This window comes from Callionymus lyra, chromosome 6 (assembly GCF_982586985.1).
Source record: "Callionymus lyra chromosome 6, fCalLyr1.hap1.1, whole genome shotgun sequence".
In the NCBI taxonomy this organism is placed as follows: Eukaryota; Metazoa; Chordata; class Actinopteri; order Syngnathiformes; family Callionymidae; genus Callionymus; species Callionymus lyra.
In genome coordinates, this window is record NC_141823.1 from 4263757 (window position 1) to 4283756 (window position 20000).

The 20000-nt window shown below is 38.9% G+C and overlaps 1 protein-coding gene across 1 annotated transcript in view; it reads right to left on the reverse strand.

Annotated features, from left to right (window-relative positions):
• The window catches only part of zdhhc7 (zDHHC palmitoyltransferase 7), a 17641-nt gene extending 1504 nt beyond the window's left edge, over nt 1–16137 (reverse strand). The window contains exons 1-7 of the mRNA XM_087793775.1: nt 15974–16137; nt 14007–14085; nt 8777–9139; nt 6920–7044; nt 5385–5481; nt 5033–5114; nt 1157–1287 (exon numbers count right to left, since the gene is read on the reverse strand). Coding sequence (XP_087649901.1) covers nt 1157–1287; nt 5033–5114; nt 5385–5481; nt 6920–7044; nt 8777–9133 — 792 coding nt within the window. The 5' untranslated portion in view covers nt 9134–9139; nt 14007–14085; nt 15974–16137. The remainder of the gene's footprint in view (nt 1–1156; nt 1288–5032; nt 5115–5384; nt 5482–6919; nt 7045–8776; nt 9140–14006; nt 14086–15973) is intronic.
• Between the last annotated feature and the right edge of the window lie 3863 nt (nt 16138–20000).

Here is a 20000-nt window from a genome sequence, read left to right on the forward strand (position 1 = left end):
AATACAAGTAATACTATGAGGGTAATACTTCCGAGCTTTGTGGAGTAATACAAGTAATACTATGGAGCCTCGTGGAGTAATACAAGTAATACTATGAGGGTAATACTACATAGCCTTGTGGAGTAATACAAGTAATACTATGGAGCCTCGTGGAGTAATACAAGTAATTATACGGCGCCTCGTGGAGTAATACAAGTAATTATACGGCGCCTCGTGGAGTAATACAAGTAATTATACGGCGCCTCGTTGAGTAATACAAGTAATCATACGGCGCCTCGTGGAGTAATACAAGTAATTACACGGCGCCTCGTCGAGTAATACAAGTAATTATACGGCGCCTCGTGGAGTAATACAAGTAATTATACGGCGCCTCGTCGAGTAATACAAGTAATTATACGGCGCCTCGTCGAGTAATACAAGTAATTATACGGCGCCTCGTCGAGTAATACAAGTAATTATACGGCGCCTCGTGGAGTAATACAAGTAATTACACGGCGCCTCGTCGAGTAATACAAGTAATTATACGGCGCCTCGTCGAGTAATACAAGTAATTATACGGCGCCTCGTCGAGTAATACAAGTAATTATACGGCGCCTCGTGGAGTAATACAAGTAATTATACGGCGCCTCGTGGAGTAATACAAGTAATTATACGGCGCCTCGTGGAGTAATACAAGTAATTACACGGCGCCTCGTCGAGTAATACAAGTAATTATACGGCGCCTCGTGGAGTAATACAAGTAATTATACGGCGCCTCGTGGAGTAATACAAGTAATTACACGGCGCCTCGTCGAGTAATACAAGTAATTATACGGCGCCTCGTGGAGTAATACAAGTAATTATACGGCGCCTCGTGGAGTAATACAAGTAATTACACGGCGCCTCGTCGAGTAATACAAGTAATTATACGGCTCCTCGTGGAGTAATACAAGTAATTATACGGCGCCTCGTGGAGTAATACAAGTAATTATACGGCGCCTCGTGGAGTAATACAAGTAATTACACGGCGCCTCGTCGAGTAATACAAGTAATTATACGGCTCCTCGTGGAGTAATACAAGTAATACTATGAGGATCACTAGTATAACTTCACAACAGACAGTTAAAGGATATCAAGTGTGTCTTACGGTCAGATTAATACAATACATGAAACTCACCGTCTCGTCGTTGCAGATGGAGTGGATCTGTGTTCCGAACATGACGGCGGTGAAGGTGAGGAAGAGGATGGCCTCCAGACAGAGGAAGATCAGCAGCAGCACAGACACACCCGGAGAGAATTCACTGCACTCTGAACACACAACAATGTTTCTTTAACACATGAACACACAACAATGTTTCTTTAACACATGAACACACAACAATGTTTCTTTAACACATGAACACACAACAGTGTTTCTTTAACACATGAACACACAACAGTGTTTCTTTAACACATGAACACACAACAGTGTTTCTTTAACACATGAACACACAACAATGTTTCTTTAACACATGAACACACAACAGTGTTTCTTTAACACATGAACACACAACAATGTTTCTTTAACACATGAACACACAACAGTGTTTCTTTAACACATGAACACACAACAATGTTTCTTTAACACATGAACACACAACAGTGTTTCTTTAACACATGAACACACAACAATGTTTCTTTAACACATGAACACACAACAGTGTTTCTTTAACACATGAATACACAACAATGTTTCTTTAACACATGAACACACAACAATGTTTCTTTAACACATGAACACACAACAGTGTTTCTTTAACACATGAACACACAACAGTGTTTCTTTAACACATGAACACACAACAATGTTTCTTTAACACATGAACACACAACAGTGTTTCTTTAACACATGAACACACAACAGTGTTTCTTTAACACATGAACACACAACAGTGTTTCTTTAACACATGAACACACAACAATGTTTCTTTAACACATGAATACACAACAATGTTTCTTTAACACATGAACACACAACAATGTTTCTTTAACACATGAACACACAACAGTGTTTCTTTAACACATGAATACACAACAATGTTTCTTTAACACATGAACACACAACAATGTTTCTTTAACACATGAACACACAACAATGTTACTTTAACACATGAACACACAACAATGTTACTTTAACACATGAACACACAACAATGTTTCTTTAACACATGAACACACAACAGTGTTTCTTTAACACATGAACACACAACAGTGTTTCTTTAACACATGAATACACAACAATGTTTCTTTAACACATGAACACACAACAGTGTTTCTTTAACACATGAACACACAACAATGTTTCTTTAACACATGAACACACAACAATGTTTCTTTAACACATGAACACACAACAATGTTTCTTTAACACATGAACACACAACAATGTTTCTTTAACACATGAACACACAACAATGTTTCTTTAACACATGAACACACAACAATGTTTCTTTAACACATGAACACACAACAATGTTTCTTTAACACATGAACACACAACAATGTTTCTTTAACACATGAACACACAACAATGTTTCTTTAACACATGAACACACAACAATGTTTCTTTAACACATGAACACACAACAATGTTTCTTTAACACATGAACACACAACAATGTTTCTTTAACACATGAACACACAACAATGTTTCTTTAACACATGAACACACAACAATGTTTCTTTAACACATGAACACACAACAACGTTTCTTTAACACAACAATGTTTCTTTAACACATGAACACACAACAACGTTTCTTTAACACATGAACACACAACAATGTTTCTTTAACACATGAACACACAACAATGTTTCTTTAACACATGAACAAACAACAATGTTTCTTTAACACATGAACACACAACAATGTTTCTTTAACACATGAACACACAACAATGTTTCTTTAACACATGAACACACAACAATGTTTCTTTAACACATGAACACACAACAATGTTTCTTTAACACATGAACACACAACAATGTTTCTTTAACACATGAACACACAACAACTTCTTTAACACATGAACACACAACAATGTTTCTTTAACACATGAACACACAACAATGTTTTTATCATTTTGATTTTCCTCCTTTTATCTTCGTCTGTACAAATGTTTTTATGGAAGAAAGTCCTGCCTTTGAAATATAGAATGAATGTTTTTTTTAGGCATTTAATAATTATTTTCTTAATTAAATTCAACCATTTTTACATGATTAGAATAATACATTTTATTTTTATTATTACATTTTTAATTTGCAGTCTTTTAAATTCAATAATAAAACATTAGTCGAAAAGTTTTATGTCTGGTGGAAATATAGAAGTAATTATACCAACATTAAGATATATTGACTTTAAAACACTACATATTAAAAAATATTACATTTAGAAAAAAAATGTTATAATTATAGGAATAAGGATTTTTAAATTATGTGTAAAAAAAAACAAAACAATTAATTTTGAGACTATTCATCTAAATTGTTTAAAAAAACATGTCAAGCTTTCAATAAACAAATAGTTGAATTAAATTAATCAATAAAAACGAATTTAAACTTTCAATAAACAAATAGTTGAATTAAATTAATCAATAAAAACGAATTTAAACTTTTAATATACAAATATTTGAATTAAATTAATCAATAAAAACGAATTTAAACTTTTAATATACAAATATTTGAATTAAATTAATCAATAAAAACGAATTTAAACTTTCAATAAACAAATAGTTGAATTAAATTAATCAATAAAAACGAATTTAAACTTTCAATAAACAAATAGTTGAATTAAATTAATCAATAAAAACGAATTTAAACTTTTAATATACAAATATTTGAATTAAATTAATCAATAAAAACGAATTTAAACTTTTAATATACAAATATTTGAATTAAATTAATCAATAAAAACGAATTTAAACTTTCAATAAACAAATAGTTGAATTAAATTAATCAATAAAAACGAATTTAAACTTTCAATAAACAAATAGTTGAATTAAATTAATCAATAAAAACGAATTTAAACTTTCAATAAACAAATAGTTGAATTAAATTAATCAATAAAAACGAATTTAAACTTTCAATAAACAAATAGTTGAATTAAATTAATCAATAAAAACGAATTTAAACTTTCAATAAACAAATAGTTGAATTAAATTAATCAATAAAAACGAATTTAAACTTTCAATAAACAAATAGTTGAATTAAATTAATCAATAAAAACGAATTTAAACTTTCAATAAACAAATAGTTGAATTAAATTAATCAATAAAAACGAATTTAAACTTTCAATAAACAAATAGTTGAATTAAATTAATCAATAAAAACGAATTTAAACTTTCAATAAACAAATAGTTGAATTAAATTAATCAATAAAAACGAATTTAAACTTTTAATATACAAATATTTGAATTAAATTAATCAATAAAAACGAATTTAAACTTTCAATAAACAAATAGTTGAATTAAATTAATCAATAAAAACGAATTTAAACTTTCAATAAACAAATAGTTGAATTAAATTAATCAATAAAAACGAATTTAAACTTTCAATAAACAAATAGTTGAATTAAATTAATCAATAAAAACGAATTTAAACTTTCAATAAACAAATAGTTGAATTAAATTAATCAATAAAAACGAATTTAAACTTTTAATATACAAATATTTGAATTAAATTAATCAATAAAAACGAATTTAAACTTTCAATAAACAAATAGTTGAATTAAATTAATCAATAAAAACGAATTTAAACTTTCAATAAACAAATAGTTGAATTAAATTAATCAATAAAAACGAATTTAAACTTTCAATAAACAAATAGTTGAATTAAATTAATCAATAAAAACGAGTTTAAGCTTTTAATATACAAATAGTTGAATTAAATTAATTAATTAAAACAAATTCAATAATAATTCAATTGTTAAATTGTTTTATTAAAATGCCTAAAACAAACCCAGGATCACAACAACACTTGTGAATTCCTTCAATATCTGCTGCCCCTCATGTGTTCTCACCGTCCCACTGCAGCTTGATGCAGGTGAAGAAGTGCATCCCACTGAGGCCGAGGGCGTGAGCGGAGATCAAGGCGATGTACATCTGAGGAGAAACACCATGTTAGCGATCAGAAGACTATTTTAAACATGGTTTCACTTCCGTATTTGAGACGTTTCCCATCAAACATTGACTCATTCAGTTATTTTGAAAGCGTGAACATAACAGATCAAAGAAATACCACAAAGATACAAAGATGAACAAAGAATACATCATTTTCACTCCTGGTCTTGTGTGTAGTGACATGAGTTTCAAGTGTGATAAGATAAGAATTCTAAAGTCTCAACACCTGAGGAGGATCTCGACTCTACTCACAGTAAACAGGACGAAGAATCTCTGATTCTTTTCTCCAACACAGTTGTTGACCCACGGACAGTGATGGTCCATCTTCTTGATGCAGCGCTTACAGATACTGCACAGAGAGGAGGAGGCAGGAGGAGTTAGGAGAGTCAGGAGGAGGCGGGAGAGTCAGGGGGAGTCAGGAGGAGGCAGGAGGAGGCGAGAGAGTTAGGGGGAGTTAGGAGGAGTCAGGAGGAGGCGGGAGAGTCAGGGGGAGTCAGGAGGAGGCAGGAGAGTCAGGGGGAGTTAGGAGGAGGCAGGAGAGTGAGGGGGAGTTCAGGAGGAGGCGGGAGAGTCAGGGGGAGTCAGGAGGAGGCAGGAGAGTCAGGGGGAGTTAGGGGGAGTCAGGAGGAGGCGGGAGATTCAGGGGGAGTCAGGAGGAGGCAGGAGAGTCAGGGGGAGTTAGGAGGAGTCAGGAGGAGGCAGGAGAGTCAGTGGGAGTTAGGAGGAGTCAGGAGGAGGCAGGAGAGTCAGGGGGAGTTAGGAGGAGGCAGGAGAGTCAGGGGGAGTCAGGAGGAGGCACGAGAGTCAGGGGGAGTTAGGAGGAGTCAGGAGGAGTCAGGAGGAGGCAGGAGAGTCAGGGGGAGGCAGGAGGAGGCGGGAGAGTCAGGGGGAGGCAGGAGGAGGCAGGAGAGTCAGGAGAGTCAGGGGGAGTTAGGAGGAGTCAGGAGGAGTCAGGAGAGTTGGTAAGAATCGAGAGGAATTGAGGAGGAGTCAGGAAAGGTCAGGAGGAGTTGGGAGAGTTTGGGGGAGTTGAGGAGGAGTCAGGAGATACAGAGGGAGTCAGGAGAAGTTAAGGAGGAGTCAGGAGAGTTAGAGGGAGTTGAAGAGGAGTCAGGAGATACAGAGGTAGTTGAGGAGGAGTCAGGAGATACAGAGGAAGTTAAGGAGGAGTCAGGAGAGTTAGGAGGAGTTAAGGAGGAGTCAGGAGAGTTAGAGGGAGTTGAGGAGGAGTCAGGAGATACAGAGGGAGTTGAGGAGGAGTCAGGAGATACAGAGGGAGTTAAGGAGGAGTCAGGAAAGTTAAAGGGAGTTGAGGAGGAGTCAGGAGATACAGAGGGAGTTGAGGAGGAGTCAGGAGATACAGAGGGAGTTAAGGAGGAGTCAGGAGAGTTATAGGGAGTTGAGGAGGAGTTAGGAGATACAGAGGGAGTTAAGGAGGAGTCAGGAGAGTTAAAGGGAGTTGAGGAGGAGTCAGGAGAGTTATAGGGAGTTGAGGAGAAGTCAGGAGAGTTATAGGGAGTTGAGGAGGAATGAGGAAAGGTCAGGAGGAGTCGGGAGAGTTTGGGGGAGTTGGGGGGAGTCAGGAGAGCTAGGGGGAGTTGAGGAGGAGCCATGAAAGGTAGGAAGGAGTCAGGAGAGTTAGCGGGAGGTGAGGAGTCAGGAAAGGTCAGGAGGAGTCAGGAGAGTTTGGGGGAGTCAGGAGAGTTTGGGGGAGTCATGAGAGTTTTGGGGGAGTCAGGAGGTTCAAGGAGGAGTAAGGAGGAGTCAGGAGGAGTCAGTGAACGGACCTGCAGTGGTGCGCCCTCTCAGGTTTGATGCTGCAACACTTGGGACACTTGTAGATGACCTCCCCAGGCTTGAGCTGAAGACTGTCCATGTATTCTTTGGTGGCGTTTCCCTTCGGAACAGCTCCCTGAGGAGAGAACACACATCAACTTAAACCTTTTCTCTGAGAAAACTTGACATGTGAGGAGTTTGATGACACAGTACAGTTTGACAGCTAATCACTAAAATAAACTGATGTTCAAATCTAAAAAAAGCGTTTGATCCGATCGAACCGCAGAGATCCTGAGTCACCAAGATCCCAATGAAACACGATCATGTGACATGGACTTCCCCAGAGCCGAGTCACCAGTGGAGCAACAGGAAACCTGAGGACAGGAAGTGACCTCTCAGGCCGCTGAAGATCTCAGATGCTTCTGTAAGACGGCCAAGCATCACGATTGACACGAGGAACATGGAAATAAAAGACTCGTCACGGATCATGAGTCAAGTAAGGTCAAAGTTGAACAATATAACCATAAAAAAATGTATGTAGAAACGTTTCTGAAGAAGTCGTAACTGCTTTTGTTTGTTTTCAAACCAAAATATGTCCAAACATCAGCTTTAAAAGCTGCTGGAGTCACTGTATCCTCTCGTCCTCAGTCACTGCTGGGATCTCAAAATGAACAAACGCTGTCAATATTTGTAGTAGTAAAAGTTAATTCACTGAATAAGTTAGTTGTAAACTTCAAAAATCGAACTTTATTCTCAGTTAATTGAAATATATGAAAATGACTGATAAAAATTAAATACTATTTGAAAGCCAAAAATGTAAAAGTACTGCATTAAACACGTAGTATGTGTTTACATCACTTTTTGTTTGTAAACAGAAAACTAAAATATAAAGAAAAACACTAGATATTAATGACATTTTCAAGATTGGTTAGAAAATGTAGAAATGTAATACCACGTAACCTCTGTTGTCTCTGGGTCAAGATGACCCGGTGGCCGAAATCAATTGTGTTTGTGGTATCCCTTCTTTTGTCTTGGGGTCATTGTGACCCGGTGTCCTAAAACAAATGTGTTTGTGGTATCCCTAGTTTTCTCTTAGGGTCATTGTGACCCGGTGGCCTACAACAAATGTGTTTGTGGTATCCGTTGTTTTGTCTTGGGGTCATTGTGACCCGGTGGCCTAAAACAAATGGGTTTGTGGTATTCTTTGTGTTGTCTCTGGATCAAAGTGACACCAGTGGCCTAAAACAAATGTGTTTGTGGTATCCCTAGTTTTCTCTTAAGGTCATTGTGACCTGGTGGCCTAAAACAAATGTGTTTGTGGTATCCCTTGTTTTGTCTTGGGGTCATTGTGACCCGGTGGCCTAAAACAAATGGGTTTGTGGTATTCTTTGTGTTGTCTCTGGATCAAAGTGACACCAGTGGCCTAAAACAAATGTGTTTGTGGTATCCCTAGTTTTCTCTTAGGGTCATTGTGACCTGGTGGCCTAAAACAAATGTGTTTGTGGTATCCCTTGTTTTGTCTTGGGGTCATTGTGACCCGGTGGCCTAAAACAAATGTGTTTGTGGTATTCTTTGTGTCGTCTCAGTGGCCTAAAAAAAAATGTGTTGAGTTATCCCTTGTGTCTGTTGAATCATTTATTTCACACCTAATTAAAATGATATATTATTCTTATATATATATATATATATATATATATATACACACAAGAATAACACATGTACAAAAATTAAAAATATAATCAAATTACAATTGATCTGCAGCTTTAAAAATATTTGAAAGCCAAGAAAGTGAACCTGTGGGTCCAAATGTTTGTTCAATCCATGTTCATTCATGAAATAAACGGACTAAACCCAACAGAACCGCTCACCGGGTCGGTCAACATGGTGCGCACGTGCGAGGCCAGCGCCAACACGGCCAGAGAGTTGAAGGCGGCGCCGTTGAGCAGCGAGTACCAGAAGCTCCTGGCGGGCAGCAGCATGACGAAGTTGACCACGAACTCGGCGTACAGGACCAGGAACCAGGTGATGAAGGCGCACACCATCCCGCAGCTGTCCTGGATGAACCACAGGGGGCGACTCACGCCCGAGTGACCCGCCTGGGATCCGCTCGCCATCACTCCCGCCGCCGCCGCCGCCGTCATGCTGCCCGACTCCACGTCGCTGCCGGCGGACAGCAGCGGGTGATGCTGCTCCATGTCTCGCAGTCGGTGGTTGGAAGACTGCATCCTGCCCTGGGGGGACCAAGGAGACCGGGGTTGAGACCAGGAAGTAAAACTCAACCGGACCAAAATACTGACTTTCAACATCAGGTTCATCGGAAGTATAACTGTTGACATAAATAGACATAATAGACCAGATAAACTCATAAAACTGTATAACTACTGTGATATTAAATGACACAAATATTTAAAAGTTTTCCACTTCAATTACTACACCAGTGGTTATTAAGAAAATCTGCTAAAAAACGATAATATGAAGAATAAAAGTGCATATTTATTATTTATTTTCCTTGATTTTCTGGGACTCCTGTGTTGTTCTCAGTATTATCTTGATCTTTAAAGTATATATTTTATTCAGTATTGTTTTGATTGTTTATGCGCTTTGTGACCCTGGTCTGGAAAAGCGCTATATAAATACAAATTACTTACTTACTTATAGACCAACATTTTTTATTCTTACATTAGGAAATATATTAAAAATCCTTTAAATTGTGCATCATTGAAGAATTAACTATTTTCTTCCTTCAACAGTTTCAATATTTGATTTAACGCAATTAAGTTCTATATGCTCTAATTTAACACACACACACACATATATATATATATATATATATATATACACACAATTTCAAAAATAAATTCTGTGTACATTTTTGTTGTCCAAGTGAAATCTGAGAAAACGAGAATTGTCCAAATGTAAAAACGATTTATTTATTTTAAAAAAAGGATTTTATGTAATGGCCAAACCAAATAATAAGGGGAAGGAAATGGGAAATAGTGTAACTGAAAAAGGAAAGGAAAGGTAGAGAAGGGAAGGAGGAGGAAAAGAGAACAGAAGTGAAACAAATGAAGGAAAAATGCAGGAAAGGAAGGTAAAGAGGAAAATGGAAGGAAAGAAGAAGAGAAGGGAAAGAAAGAAAGGGAAGGAGATGAAAAGGGAAGGATGTATAATCTATGAATCAACTTCTGATCCACAAATGAACAAGAAAAGCTCATTTTATCACGACTACTTGAATGAAAAGTATTATTTTAGCGATTGTTTTACACTCGTTGAGGAGGATCAGTCGCAGGAGCAGCAGCTGTGAAACATCCAGAGACAAAAACTCTTAGAACATCATCTACTTCTTTGAGGATCAGAGGCTGAAGCAGTGACAGCGATGACAACAAGCATCTTCGTGATGACTTCTGACATGACTCTGAATCCACGAGAGCAGTCACAAGTCTCGTGGAAACCTGCGATCGTCTCCCGTGTCAAGGTCAGTGATAATAATCCAGCAGGACCCAGCAGAGCCGGCATGAAGCTTCTAGGCAGATCGATAGCAGCCCACAGGGACCTTCAGGAAACTGATCCGGCAGCTCAGGCAAATGTGTGTGTCAGGAATTCAGGCTCATAATATTTCTGAGGTTCTGCTGCTTCATGAGCAAAGTTACCTTTTGTTAGATAATAGTTTGATCCAGACACTGACGTGATGTAAAGTAAAGGTTATTTGTAAAGATCTTTCTAGACCAGGGTCACAAGGCACTTTAACAAACGATACACAGTTAAAATATATACTTTAAAAGGATTTCTCTCCTCTGGTCCTGAAGTTCAGGAACCATCAGTAGATTCTGATCCACAGACCTCAGAGCCCGAGCTGGGGTGTAAGTCTGGATCAGATCACTGATGGAAGGTCTGACCATGAATAGATCTGAAAGTAAGAACCAGAATTTTAAAAATGATCCTGAAAGAAACTGGCAGCCAGTGAAGAGTTTGAAGGATCAGAAAAATGTGAGTTCTTCTACTAGAGCGGCTCAGAATTCTGGCTGCAGAGTTGAGTATCAACTGCAGGCGAGACACATCCTTTTTGTTTAGACACCAAAAATAAACTGTTACAATAGTCCAGACACATGGATTATAAGATCCAGATCGTGTTGTGACATCATTTTCCTGAGTTTAGAGATTTTTCTCAGTTGAAACAGTTTGTGGTCAGTTTTCTTCAGAGTTGAACCAGAGACATGTCTTTATTAAATACAACACCCAGGTTTCTCAGGCTCAGTTTGACAGACTGACCTAAGTCACCCAAGTACTGACTCAACCCTGGAACCTTATCATCAGGAGCAATAACAAGGACAAAGAAAGAAACTCTTCACTTCCAGGAACTCAAAATGGACATTTTAGAGGTAATAAAATAGAACCAAAATTATTATTTTATTGCAAATAAAAGCACTATACAAATAAAAATGACTTACTTACTTACTTTACAACTATAGAAACGAATCAGATCAAAGCTGTAGGAGCTGACGCATCAGTCCAATGTCGCCCTTTTTTTCACAAACAGTCAACAATAAATCAAGTTTGTTTTTCACTAGTTTACAAGTTTAATCTTTGATTAACCTTCACTGAAGCGATTGTATAGACAATCACAGACTCACAGGCTAATAATACTTCAGAGACAAGACCATTTTTTTTCAGTTCAGGTTTGGAGATTATATAGAATAGAATAAACAACATTCCTATGATTCCAACAGCCTTTGACTGGGATTGGTTTAGAACAAACATGTTAGTTATTTTAACATGTAAAACAGCAAAACAAAACACTTATTTCGCTTCTTCATAATCAAGTTACAAATGTGTGACGACTTCCTCTCACAATCTTATGGTCTTTCTCTCGGCGATCTGGATCCCTGTCAGGATTCCGTCTGCTTGAAACATGATTCGATCTCTTCACAGATGCAGGAATGATTCCAGGCGCCATCGGGCCGGAAAACAAGAATCCCACAGATTGAGTTTGACCGTCAGTGAGCAACACAAGTGAGAATTAGAATCACATTTCGTGATAACTTTTGCTTCATGTTGAAACTGAATATCAACCTTTTAGGAGAACCTGATGATAAAAGCACTCTGAGAGCGCAGACCTCTGCCTAGTGGCTGATTTACCCACATATTAAACATCTTTTAAAATGGCACTGAATGGATCCACCTAGAGCAGGGCTGTAGGCTGAAGAAAATGTATATTTACAAAACTGTCTGCAACAGTAACTAACAATGATTTAGATATTCATCTTTATTCTTTGAGGCTTAATATATATTTAATATCTCTGCGCTTTATCTGTCCATTTCCTCAACTCATCCATCCTTTTGAACATCCATCCATCCATCCATCCATCTTTCCACCCGTCTGTCTGCCATCTATCCAAACGCTAACCACCCGCCTGTCCATCTGTCTGTATATTGCACAAGTCAGTTTCTTCGTCTTCATCTTCGTCCAAAAAGACACTTAAGAACATACAAAACTCTGCAGCCAGAATTCTGAGCTGCTCTAGTAGAAGAACTCACATTTCTCCTTCAAACTCTTCACTGGCTGCCAGTTTCTTTCAGGATCATTTTAAAATTCTGGTTCTTACTTTCAGATCTATTCATGGTCAGACCTTCCATCAGTGATCTGATCCAGACTTACACCCCAGCTCGGGCTCTGAGGTCTGTGGATCAGAATCTACTGATGGTTCCTGAACTTCCGGACCAGAGGAGAGAAATCCTTCCAGACTGTTGCTCCTAAGCTTTGGAACCATCTCTGTGTTTGATGATCTACTGACTCCTTCAAGAAACATCTCTGTGTTTGATGATCTACTGACTCCTTCAAGAAACATCTGTGTTAGATGATCTACTGACTCCTTCAAGAAACATCTGTGTTAGATGATCTACTGACTCCTTCAAGAAACATCTGTGTTTGATGATCTACTGACCCCTTCAAGAAACATCTGTGTTTGATGATCTACTGACTCCTTCAAGAAACATCTGTGTTTGATGATCTACTGACTCCTTCAAGAAACATCTGTGTTTGATGATCTACTGACTCCTTCAAGAAACATCTGTGTTTGATGATCTACTGACTCCTTCAAGAAACATCTGTGTTTGATGATCTACTGACTCCTTCAAGAAACATCTGTGTTTGATGATCTACTGACTCCTTCAAGAAACATCTGTGTTTGATGATCTACTGACTCCTTCAAGAAACATCTCAAGACATTTTTATTCTTGCAGGCTTTTCCCTGATTTTCTGAGACTCCTGTGTTGTTCTCAGTGTTATCTTGATCTTTTAAGTATATACTTTATTGAATATTGTTTTGATTGTTTAAGCTCTTTGTGACCCTGGTCTAGAAATATCTTTTCAAATAACCTTTACTTACGTACGTACAAATACCTCCATATGTAACAAGTTACAGACTGGCATTTTCCTTTACTCTTTCAAATTCAATATTCATAAGTCGCCAATTAAATGAACAACAGCTTTTAATATGAAATGTATTCCGTTCTCCTTTCTTTCCCTTCTGGCTCAGCTCTTCTGGCTTCATCACTCGTGAACACATAATGGCTAAAGCAGACCCGAGCAAAGGTGTTATTACAGACTCGCTGACATCGGTTCTGTTGATCACTGTGTCATTTTCCCATTTAACGGCAAAAGAGCGTCCACCTCCTTAGGAGAGCTCACGCTTATTAGGCTCATTGATCTCTGCTGCGATCAATAACAGGGAGGTCCATTAGGCTTCTTTCACGTCAGTCTTCGTGCCAGAGAGTGAAAACTAAAGTCAGATATCCTCGCTTTCTTTTCAGAAGTAATCTGACCTCAGACCACGATCCCTCCTCGGTAGAATGAATTTACAACACGTTTAAAGGTGAAATAATATCGAGTCAGAAGAATCAGAACCAATCATGAGATAATAATCTGAGCACAAATGTCATTTCTTAGGTCTTAAAATGAAGTAAAGATTGATCTTGTTGAAACTTCAATGTTGCTACAAACCTACACTTTCATCAGCACAAGTCAAGAATGTCACTTGACCACATTGTCCAGGTAAATACATTCTTGCTTCCGTTCACTAGTGACGCAGGATATCTTACCTGAATTAGTCGTTTTCCGCTCTACAATGACATTCTGGGATGTTGCTCCGCCCTGGAGTGTGCGACTACTGAGGCTCACCTGTAACGATATATACAAACACAGAGTTAAATTGATGATCTGAGATTTCTAAATGAAATAAGCCGTCATGTAAATAGCACCATGTTCTCCGAGCAAACTTCTACGTTCAACCCTCAGAAATAGACAAGATCATTGAGTGATTCCGGAAGACATTCGTCAGAAACAATCTCTTCCCTCAGCTTAACATTCCTGAAGATGAAGGAAATCAGAGCAAGAACTCTGACAAACATGTGAAGAAAAACCAACGATTGTGAAAACACTATTCTCTGAGAAAGAAAAAGATTATTTAGCTGAGCAAAAACTTCAAGACATAATAAGATGAAAATGACGAGTTTTGAGGAAGTGAAAGAAGAAATCTGAGCAAAAGAATCGTCAATAGAATATTAAAAAATATTGACCGGGTTTAACTTTATTCCCAGTTCCTGTCGTCACCTAGTAAAGTTGATTTGTACCTTGATGTATCACTAATTCTAGATATTGGATTCATCCATGATTGGTGATTGAGTAGTCACCGAGCATCGCTGGAAAAGGTGTCAAAGACAATTTAAAATGGAGTGAAAAATAGATCATTAAATGTGTTAATGTATCTGTAAACATTTTAAAAGCCATTGTTTAAATATATCTTTAATCTTCAATAAATATACTGTGTTTAAAGTCAACATATAATGAGCCACATCTGCGATTACCGTTTTTTGGTCCAGAAATGTTAATTATTATTATGTACTGCGCGTACTGTATTTTTAATCCGTTTGTACGTTTACGTCATAATGCACTGCTCTTGTAACCTCTCGTTCGTCAAGATTTTAGAGCAACTTTAAAGAGTAATAAGTTGTAAACGTGGTGATGATGAGGGACTTACTGCATCTTAGAGAGGACGAACATTTACTACATGACAGGAGAGTTGGAGTTTCACATTAGCTGACCTTAAAAAATGGTAATCAAAACATGATTTAACCCTAAATTCAGCTCTTTGAAAGCATATTTAACGGTGTCTGGTTGGGTTGAATGCACGACTGAAGGTGCCATTATTATCTGTATTTGGTGTCATATGATCATAATTAATTAGTTTATTTGTCAGATTGTCTCACAAATAAGATTTAACACGACGGCAGTGGAATGTTTCCGTTTATTCATCTCATTTAATCGAGTTCTGTTCACACAAAAATGATATATATTGCAAAGGTTATTCACAACAAGATCAATTCTAATGGATTTATATTGAGAGATGATTTTATATGTACAGGTTTTAATATATATATAAATATAATAGCCGTCTTGGTGCTTGATTCGGTTTTCAAAAAATCACGTTGCGTTTACAACACTGGCAGTAAAAGTTTATAATTCTGATATATATATTGCTTTGTCCCTCAATAGATGTCCAGTTTTTGTTCTCTTTTGAGCTTTTTTTTATCCATATATTTGGACTTAATGAAGTCTAGATGCGTGAGAAGATCATGTTTTATTTGAAATCAATCTTTGTTTATATTGGCTTTAACATGGCAGTGATTTACTAACGCGTTGTTCTTCTAAAGCACGTCTCTAGAGTTCAGTTAAAGATCAATGAAATAATGTTTCTGACAGTTAAAAAATAAACGTTTTGTTTTCCAATCGTGACCCACATTCCTGCCTGAACCTCAAGCCGGGTCTCCATCCCCGGCGTCAGGACGAAGAACACGGGGCTCGTCTCCATTGATCGAAGAGGTCATCGGTTCAAACCTCGCTCAACAAACCCTGACGAGCGACAACATCTCGTAATAAAAACGCAAACCGTCATTTTCTTCTCGGTTCTTCACGCGCGACTGTCGCTAAATCTGTCACTCGCTGATGCTATGCTAACAAGCTAACACTCTCCACACACAATGTGCGTCAAAATGACGGCAGAACCTACCTTGGTATTTGGGTTTTAAACACCGACAACCTCCGCCGCGGATTCTGAGGCGTCTTTCAGTGAGGACTTGTGCAGCTCAAGGGCGTCGGTACCCACAGACCGAGCTGCACCTACACATCCTTTGACAACGAGCTGACAGTAAGCGTCGGTACTTCCGGGTCCGCCTCGGCCTTTTCCGTGACGACTTCGTCTCTCTTCGTGCGAGAGCTGACGCTCGGTGGAGGTTGAAGTGCTGTAGTTGTAATAGTCACCACTAGGAGGTGCTGTTGCGTGGGACAGTTTAACATCAGTGGGAAGAAGAACAGAAAGAAAGAAGGAAATATCTTGTGCATGAAGAAGTGAACAATATTGGAAGCATTTTTTGTTCAATTTAAGGTTTTTTGAATAGACTGAGGAAAGGTTCGAAGATGGATGGAAGAAATGTCAGTGATGGATGAATTGATGGATGGAGAGATAAAGGATGGATGGATGCATAAAGTGTGGATATGTAAATTGATGGATGAAGGATGGATGGTTGTGTTGGTGTATGGGTGGATGAAGTGGGATGACTGGAAAGATGGATAGATGGATGGATGGATGGATGGATGGATGGATGGATGGATGGATGGATGGATGGATCCATCCATCCATTGGATTTGGATTTGGATTTGGATTTGGATTTGTACCTTGGATTAATCAGCATCAAATAAATAAATCCCAACAGGTCACCTGGCATCGAACCATCAACTCTCCTTCAAGCCGATTACTGTGATCACTGTTTCCTCGCAAGACTGAGTCTTCAACAGTAAAGTCTTAGTTCAGGAGTGAAGGTCACACTTGTTGATGTTCGAAGGTGTTTATGTGATCTGTTGATGATCCCGTCTCCATCCAGGAGAGCTCGAGGGGTCAAGGGTCACCGGTCCAGAGGCTCGCTGGCATGGGGAGGAAATCCGAGTTATTTTCATGACCTCAGAAGAATATCATGACATAGTAAACCTGGATGGATGGATGGATGGATGGATGGATGGATGGATGGATGGATGGATGGATGGATGGATGGATGGATGGATGGATGGATGGATGGATGGATGGATGCATGGATGGATGGATGGATGGATGGATGGAGAAACAGGGATGGACAGGCTTGCAGATGGATGGATTGATGAACCGATAGACGGATGGACAGGTCGGCAGGAAGGCAGATGGATTGATGGATGAACAGATGGACGGATAAGAGTTCAAAAATGAAAAGAAAAAAACGAGAGAGCTTGCTTCAGTCAGTTCAGACAGTCATGGATGATGTTTGACAGATAGACGAAGACAGGTGGATGATTGGATGGATGGACGGATGGATTGATTTAGAGATGGCCGGATGGATGTAGTGATAGATGGATGGAGAGATGGATGGATGGAGAGATGGATGCAGAGATGGATTGATGCAGGGATGGATGGATGGATGCAGAGATGGATGGATGTAGAAATGGATGGATGGATGCAGAGATGGATGGATGTAGATATGGATCTAGAGTTGGATGGATGGATGGATGGATGCAGAGATGGATACAGAGATGGATGTAGAGATGGATGGATGGATGGATGATGGATGGATGGATGCAGAAATGGATGCAGAGATGGATGCAGAGATGGATGGATGGATGCAGAGATGGATGCAGAGATGGATGTAGAGATGGATGGATGGATGTAGAGATGGATGGATAGATGTAGAGATGGATGCAGAGATGGATGTAAAGAAGGATGTAGAGATGGATGCAGAGATGGATGGATGGATGCAGAGATGGATGTAGAGATGGATGTAGAGATGGATGGATGGATGCAGAGATGGATGTAGAGATGGGTGTAGAGGTGGATGCAAAGAAGGATGTAGAGATGGATGTAGAGATGGATGTAAAGAAGGATGTAGAGATGGATGTAGAGATGGATGCAGAGATGGATGGATGGATGTAGAGATGGATATAGAGATGGATGTAGGGATGGATGTAGAGATGGATGTAGAGAAGGATGTAAAGAAGGATGCAGAGATGGATGTAGAGATGGATGTAAAGAAGGATGCAGAGATGGATGTAGAGATGGATGTAAAGATGGATGTAAAGATGGATGCAGAGATGGATGTAGAGATGGATGTAAAGAAGGATGCAGAGATGGATGTAGAGATGGATGTAAAGATGGATGTAAAGATGGATGCAGAGATGGATGTAGAGATGGATGTAAAGATGGATGCAGAGATGGATGTAGAGATGGATGTAAAGAAGGATGTAGAGATGGATGTAAAGAAGGATGTAGAGATGGATGGATGGATGTAGAGATGGATGTAGAGATGGATGTAGGGATGGATGTAGAGATGGATGTAAAGAAGGATGCAGAGATGGATGAAGAGATGGATGCAGAGATGGATGTAAAGATGGATGCAGAGATGGAAGCAGAGATGGATATAGAGATGGATGCAGAGATGGATGTAAAGATGGATGCAGAGATGGATGTAGAGATGGATGTAGAGATGGATGCAGAGATGGATGCAGATATGGATGGATGCAGAGATGGATGCAGAGATGGATGCAGAGATGGATGTAGAGATGGATGTAGAGATGGATGCAGAGATGGATATAGAGATGGATGCAGAGATGGATGTAAAGATGGATGGAGAGATGGATGTAGAGATGGATGTAGAGATGGATGCAGAGATGGATGCAGAGATGGATGCAGAGATGGATATAGAGATGGATGCAGAGATGGATGTAAAGATGGATGCAGAGATGGATGCAGAGATGGATATAGAGATGGATGCAGAGATGGATGTAGGGATGGATGTAGAGATGGATGTAAAGATGGATGCAGAGATGGAAGCAGAGATGGATGTAGAGATGGATATAGAGATGGATGCAGAGATGGATGTAAAGATGGATGCAGAGATGGATGTAGAGATGGATGTAGAGATGGATGCAGAGATGGATGTAGAGATGGATATAGAGATGGATGCAGAGATGGATGTAAAGATGGATGCAGAGATGGATGCAGAGATGGATATAGAGATGGATGCAGAGATGGATGTAAAGATGGATGCAGAGATGGATGCAGACATGGATGTAGAGATGGATGCAGAGATGGATGCAGAGATGGATGCAGAGATGGATGTAGAGATGGATGTAGAGATGGATGTAGAGATGGATATAGAGATGGATGTAGAGATGGATGCAGAGATGGATGCAGAGATGGATGTAGAGATGGATGTAGAGATGGATGCAGAGATGGATATAGAGATGGATGCAGAGATGGATGCAGAGATGGATGCAGAGATGGATGTAGAGATGGATGTAGAGATGGATGCAGAGATGGATATAGAGATGGATGCAGAGATGGATGCAGAGATGGATGCAGAGATGGATGTAGAGATGGATGTAGAGATGGATGCAGAGATGGATATAGAGATGGATGTAGAGATGGATGCAGAGATGGATGTAGAGATGGATGTAGAGATGGATGCAGAGATGGATATAGAGATGGATGTAGAGATGGATGCAGAGATGGATGCAGAGATGGATGTAGAGATGGATATAGAGATGGATGTAGAGATGGATGCAGAGATGGATGCAGAGATGGATATAGAGATGGATATAGAGATGGATGTAGAGATGGATGTAGAGATGGATGCAGAGATGGATATAGAGATGGATGTAGAGATGGATGCAGAGATGGATATAGAGATGAATGCAGAGATGGATGTAAAGATGGATGCAGAGATGGATGTAGAGATGGATGTAGAGATGGATGCAGAGATGGATATAAAGATGGATGCAGAGATGGATGGATGCAGAGATGGATGTAGAGATGGATGTAGAGATGGATGCAGAGATGGATATAGAGATGGATGTAGAGATGGATGCAGAGATGGATATAGAGATGAATGCAGAGATGGATGTAAAGATGGATGCAGAGATGGATGTAGAGATGGATGTAGAGATGGATGCAGAGATGGATATAAAGATGGATGCAGAGATGGATGGATGCAGAGATGGATGTAGAGATGGATATA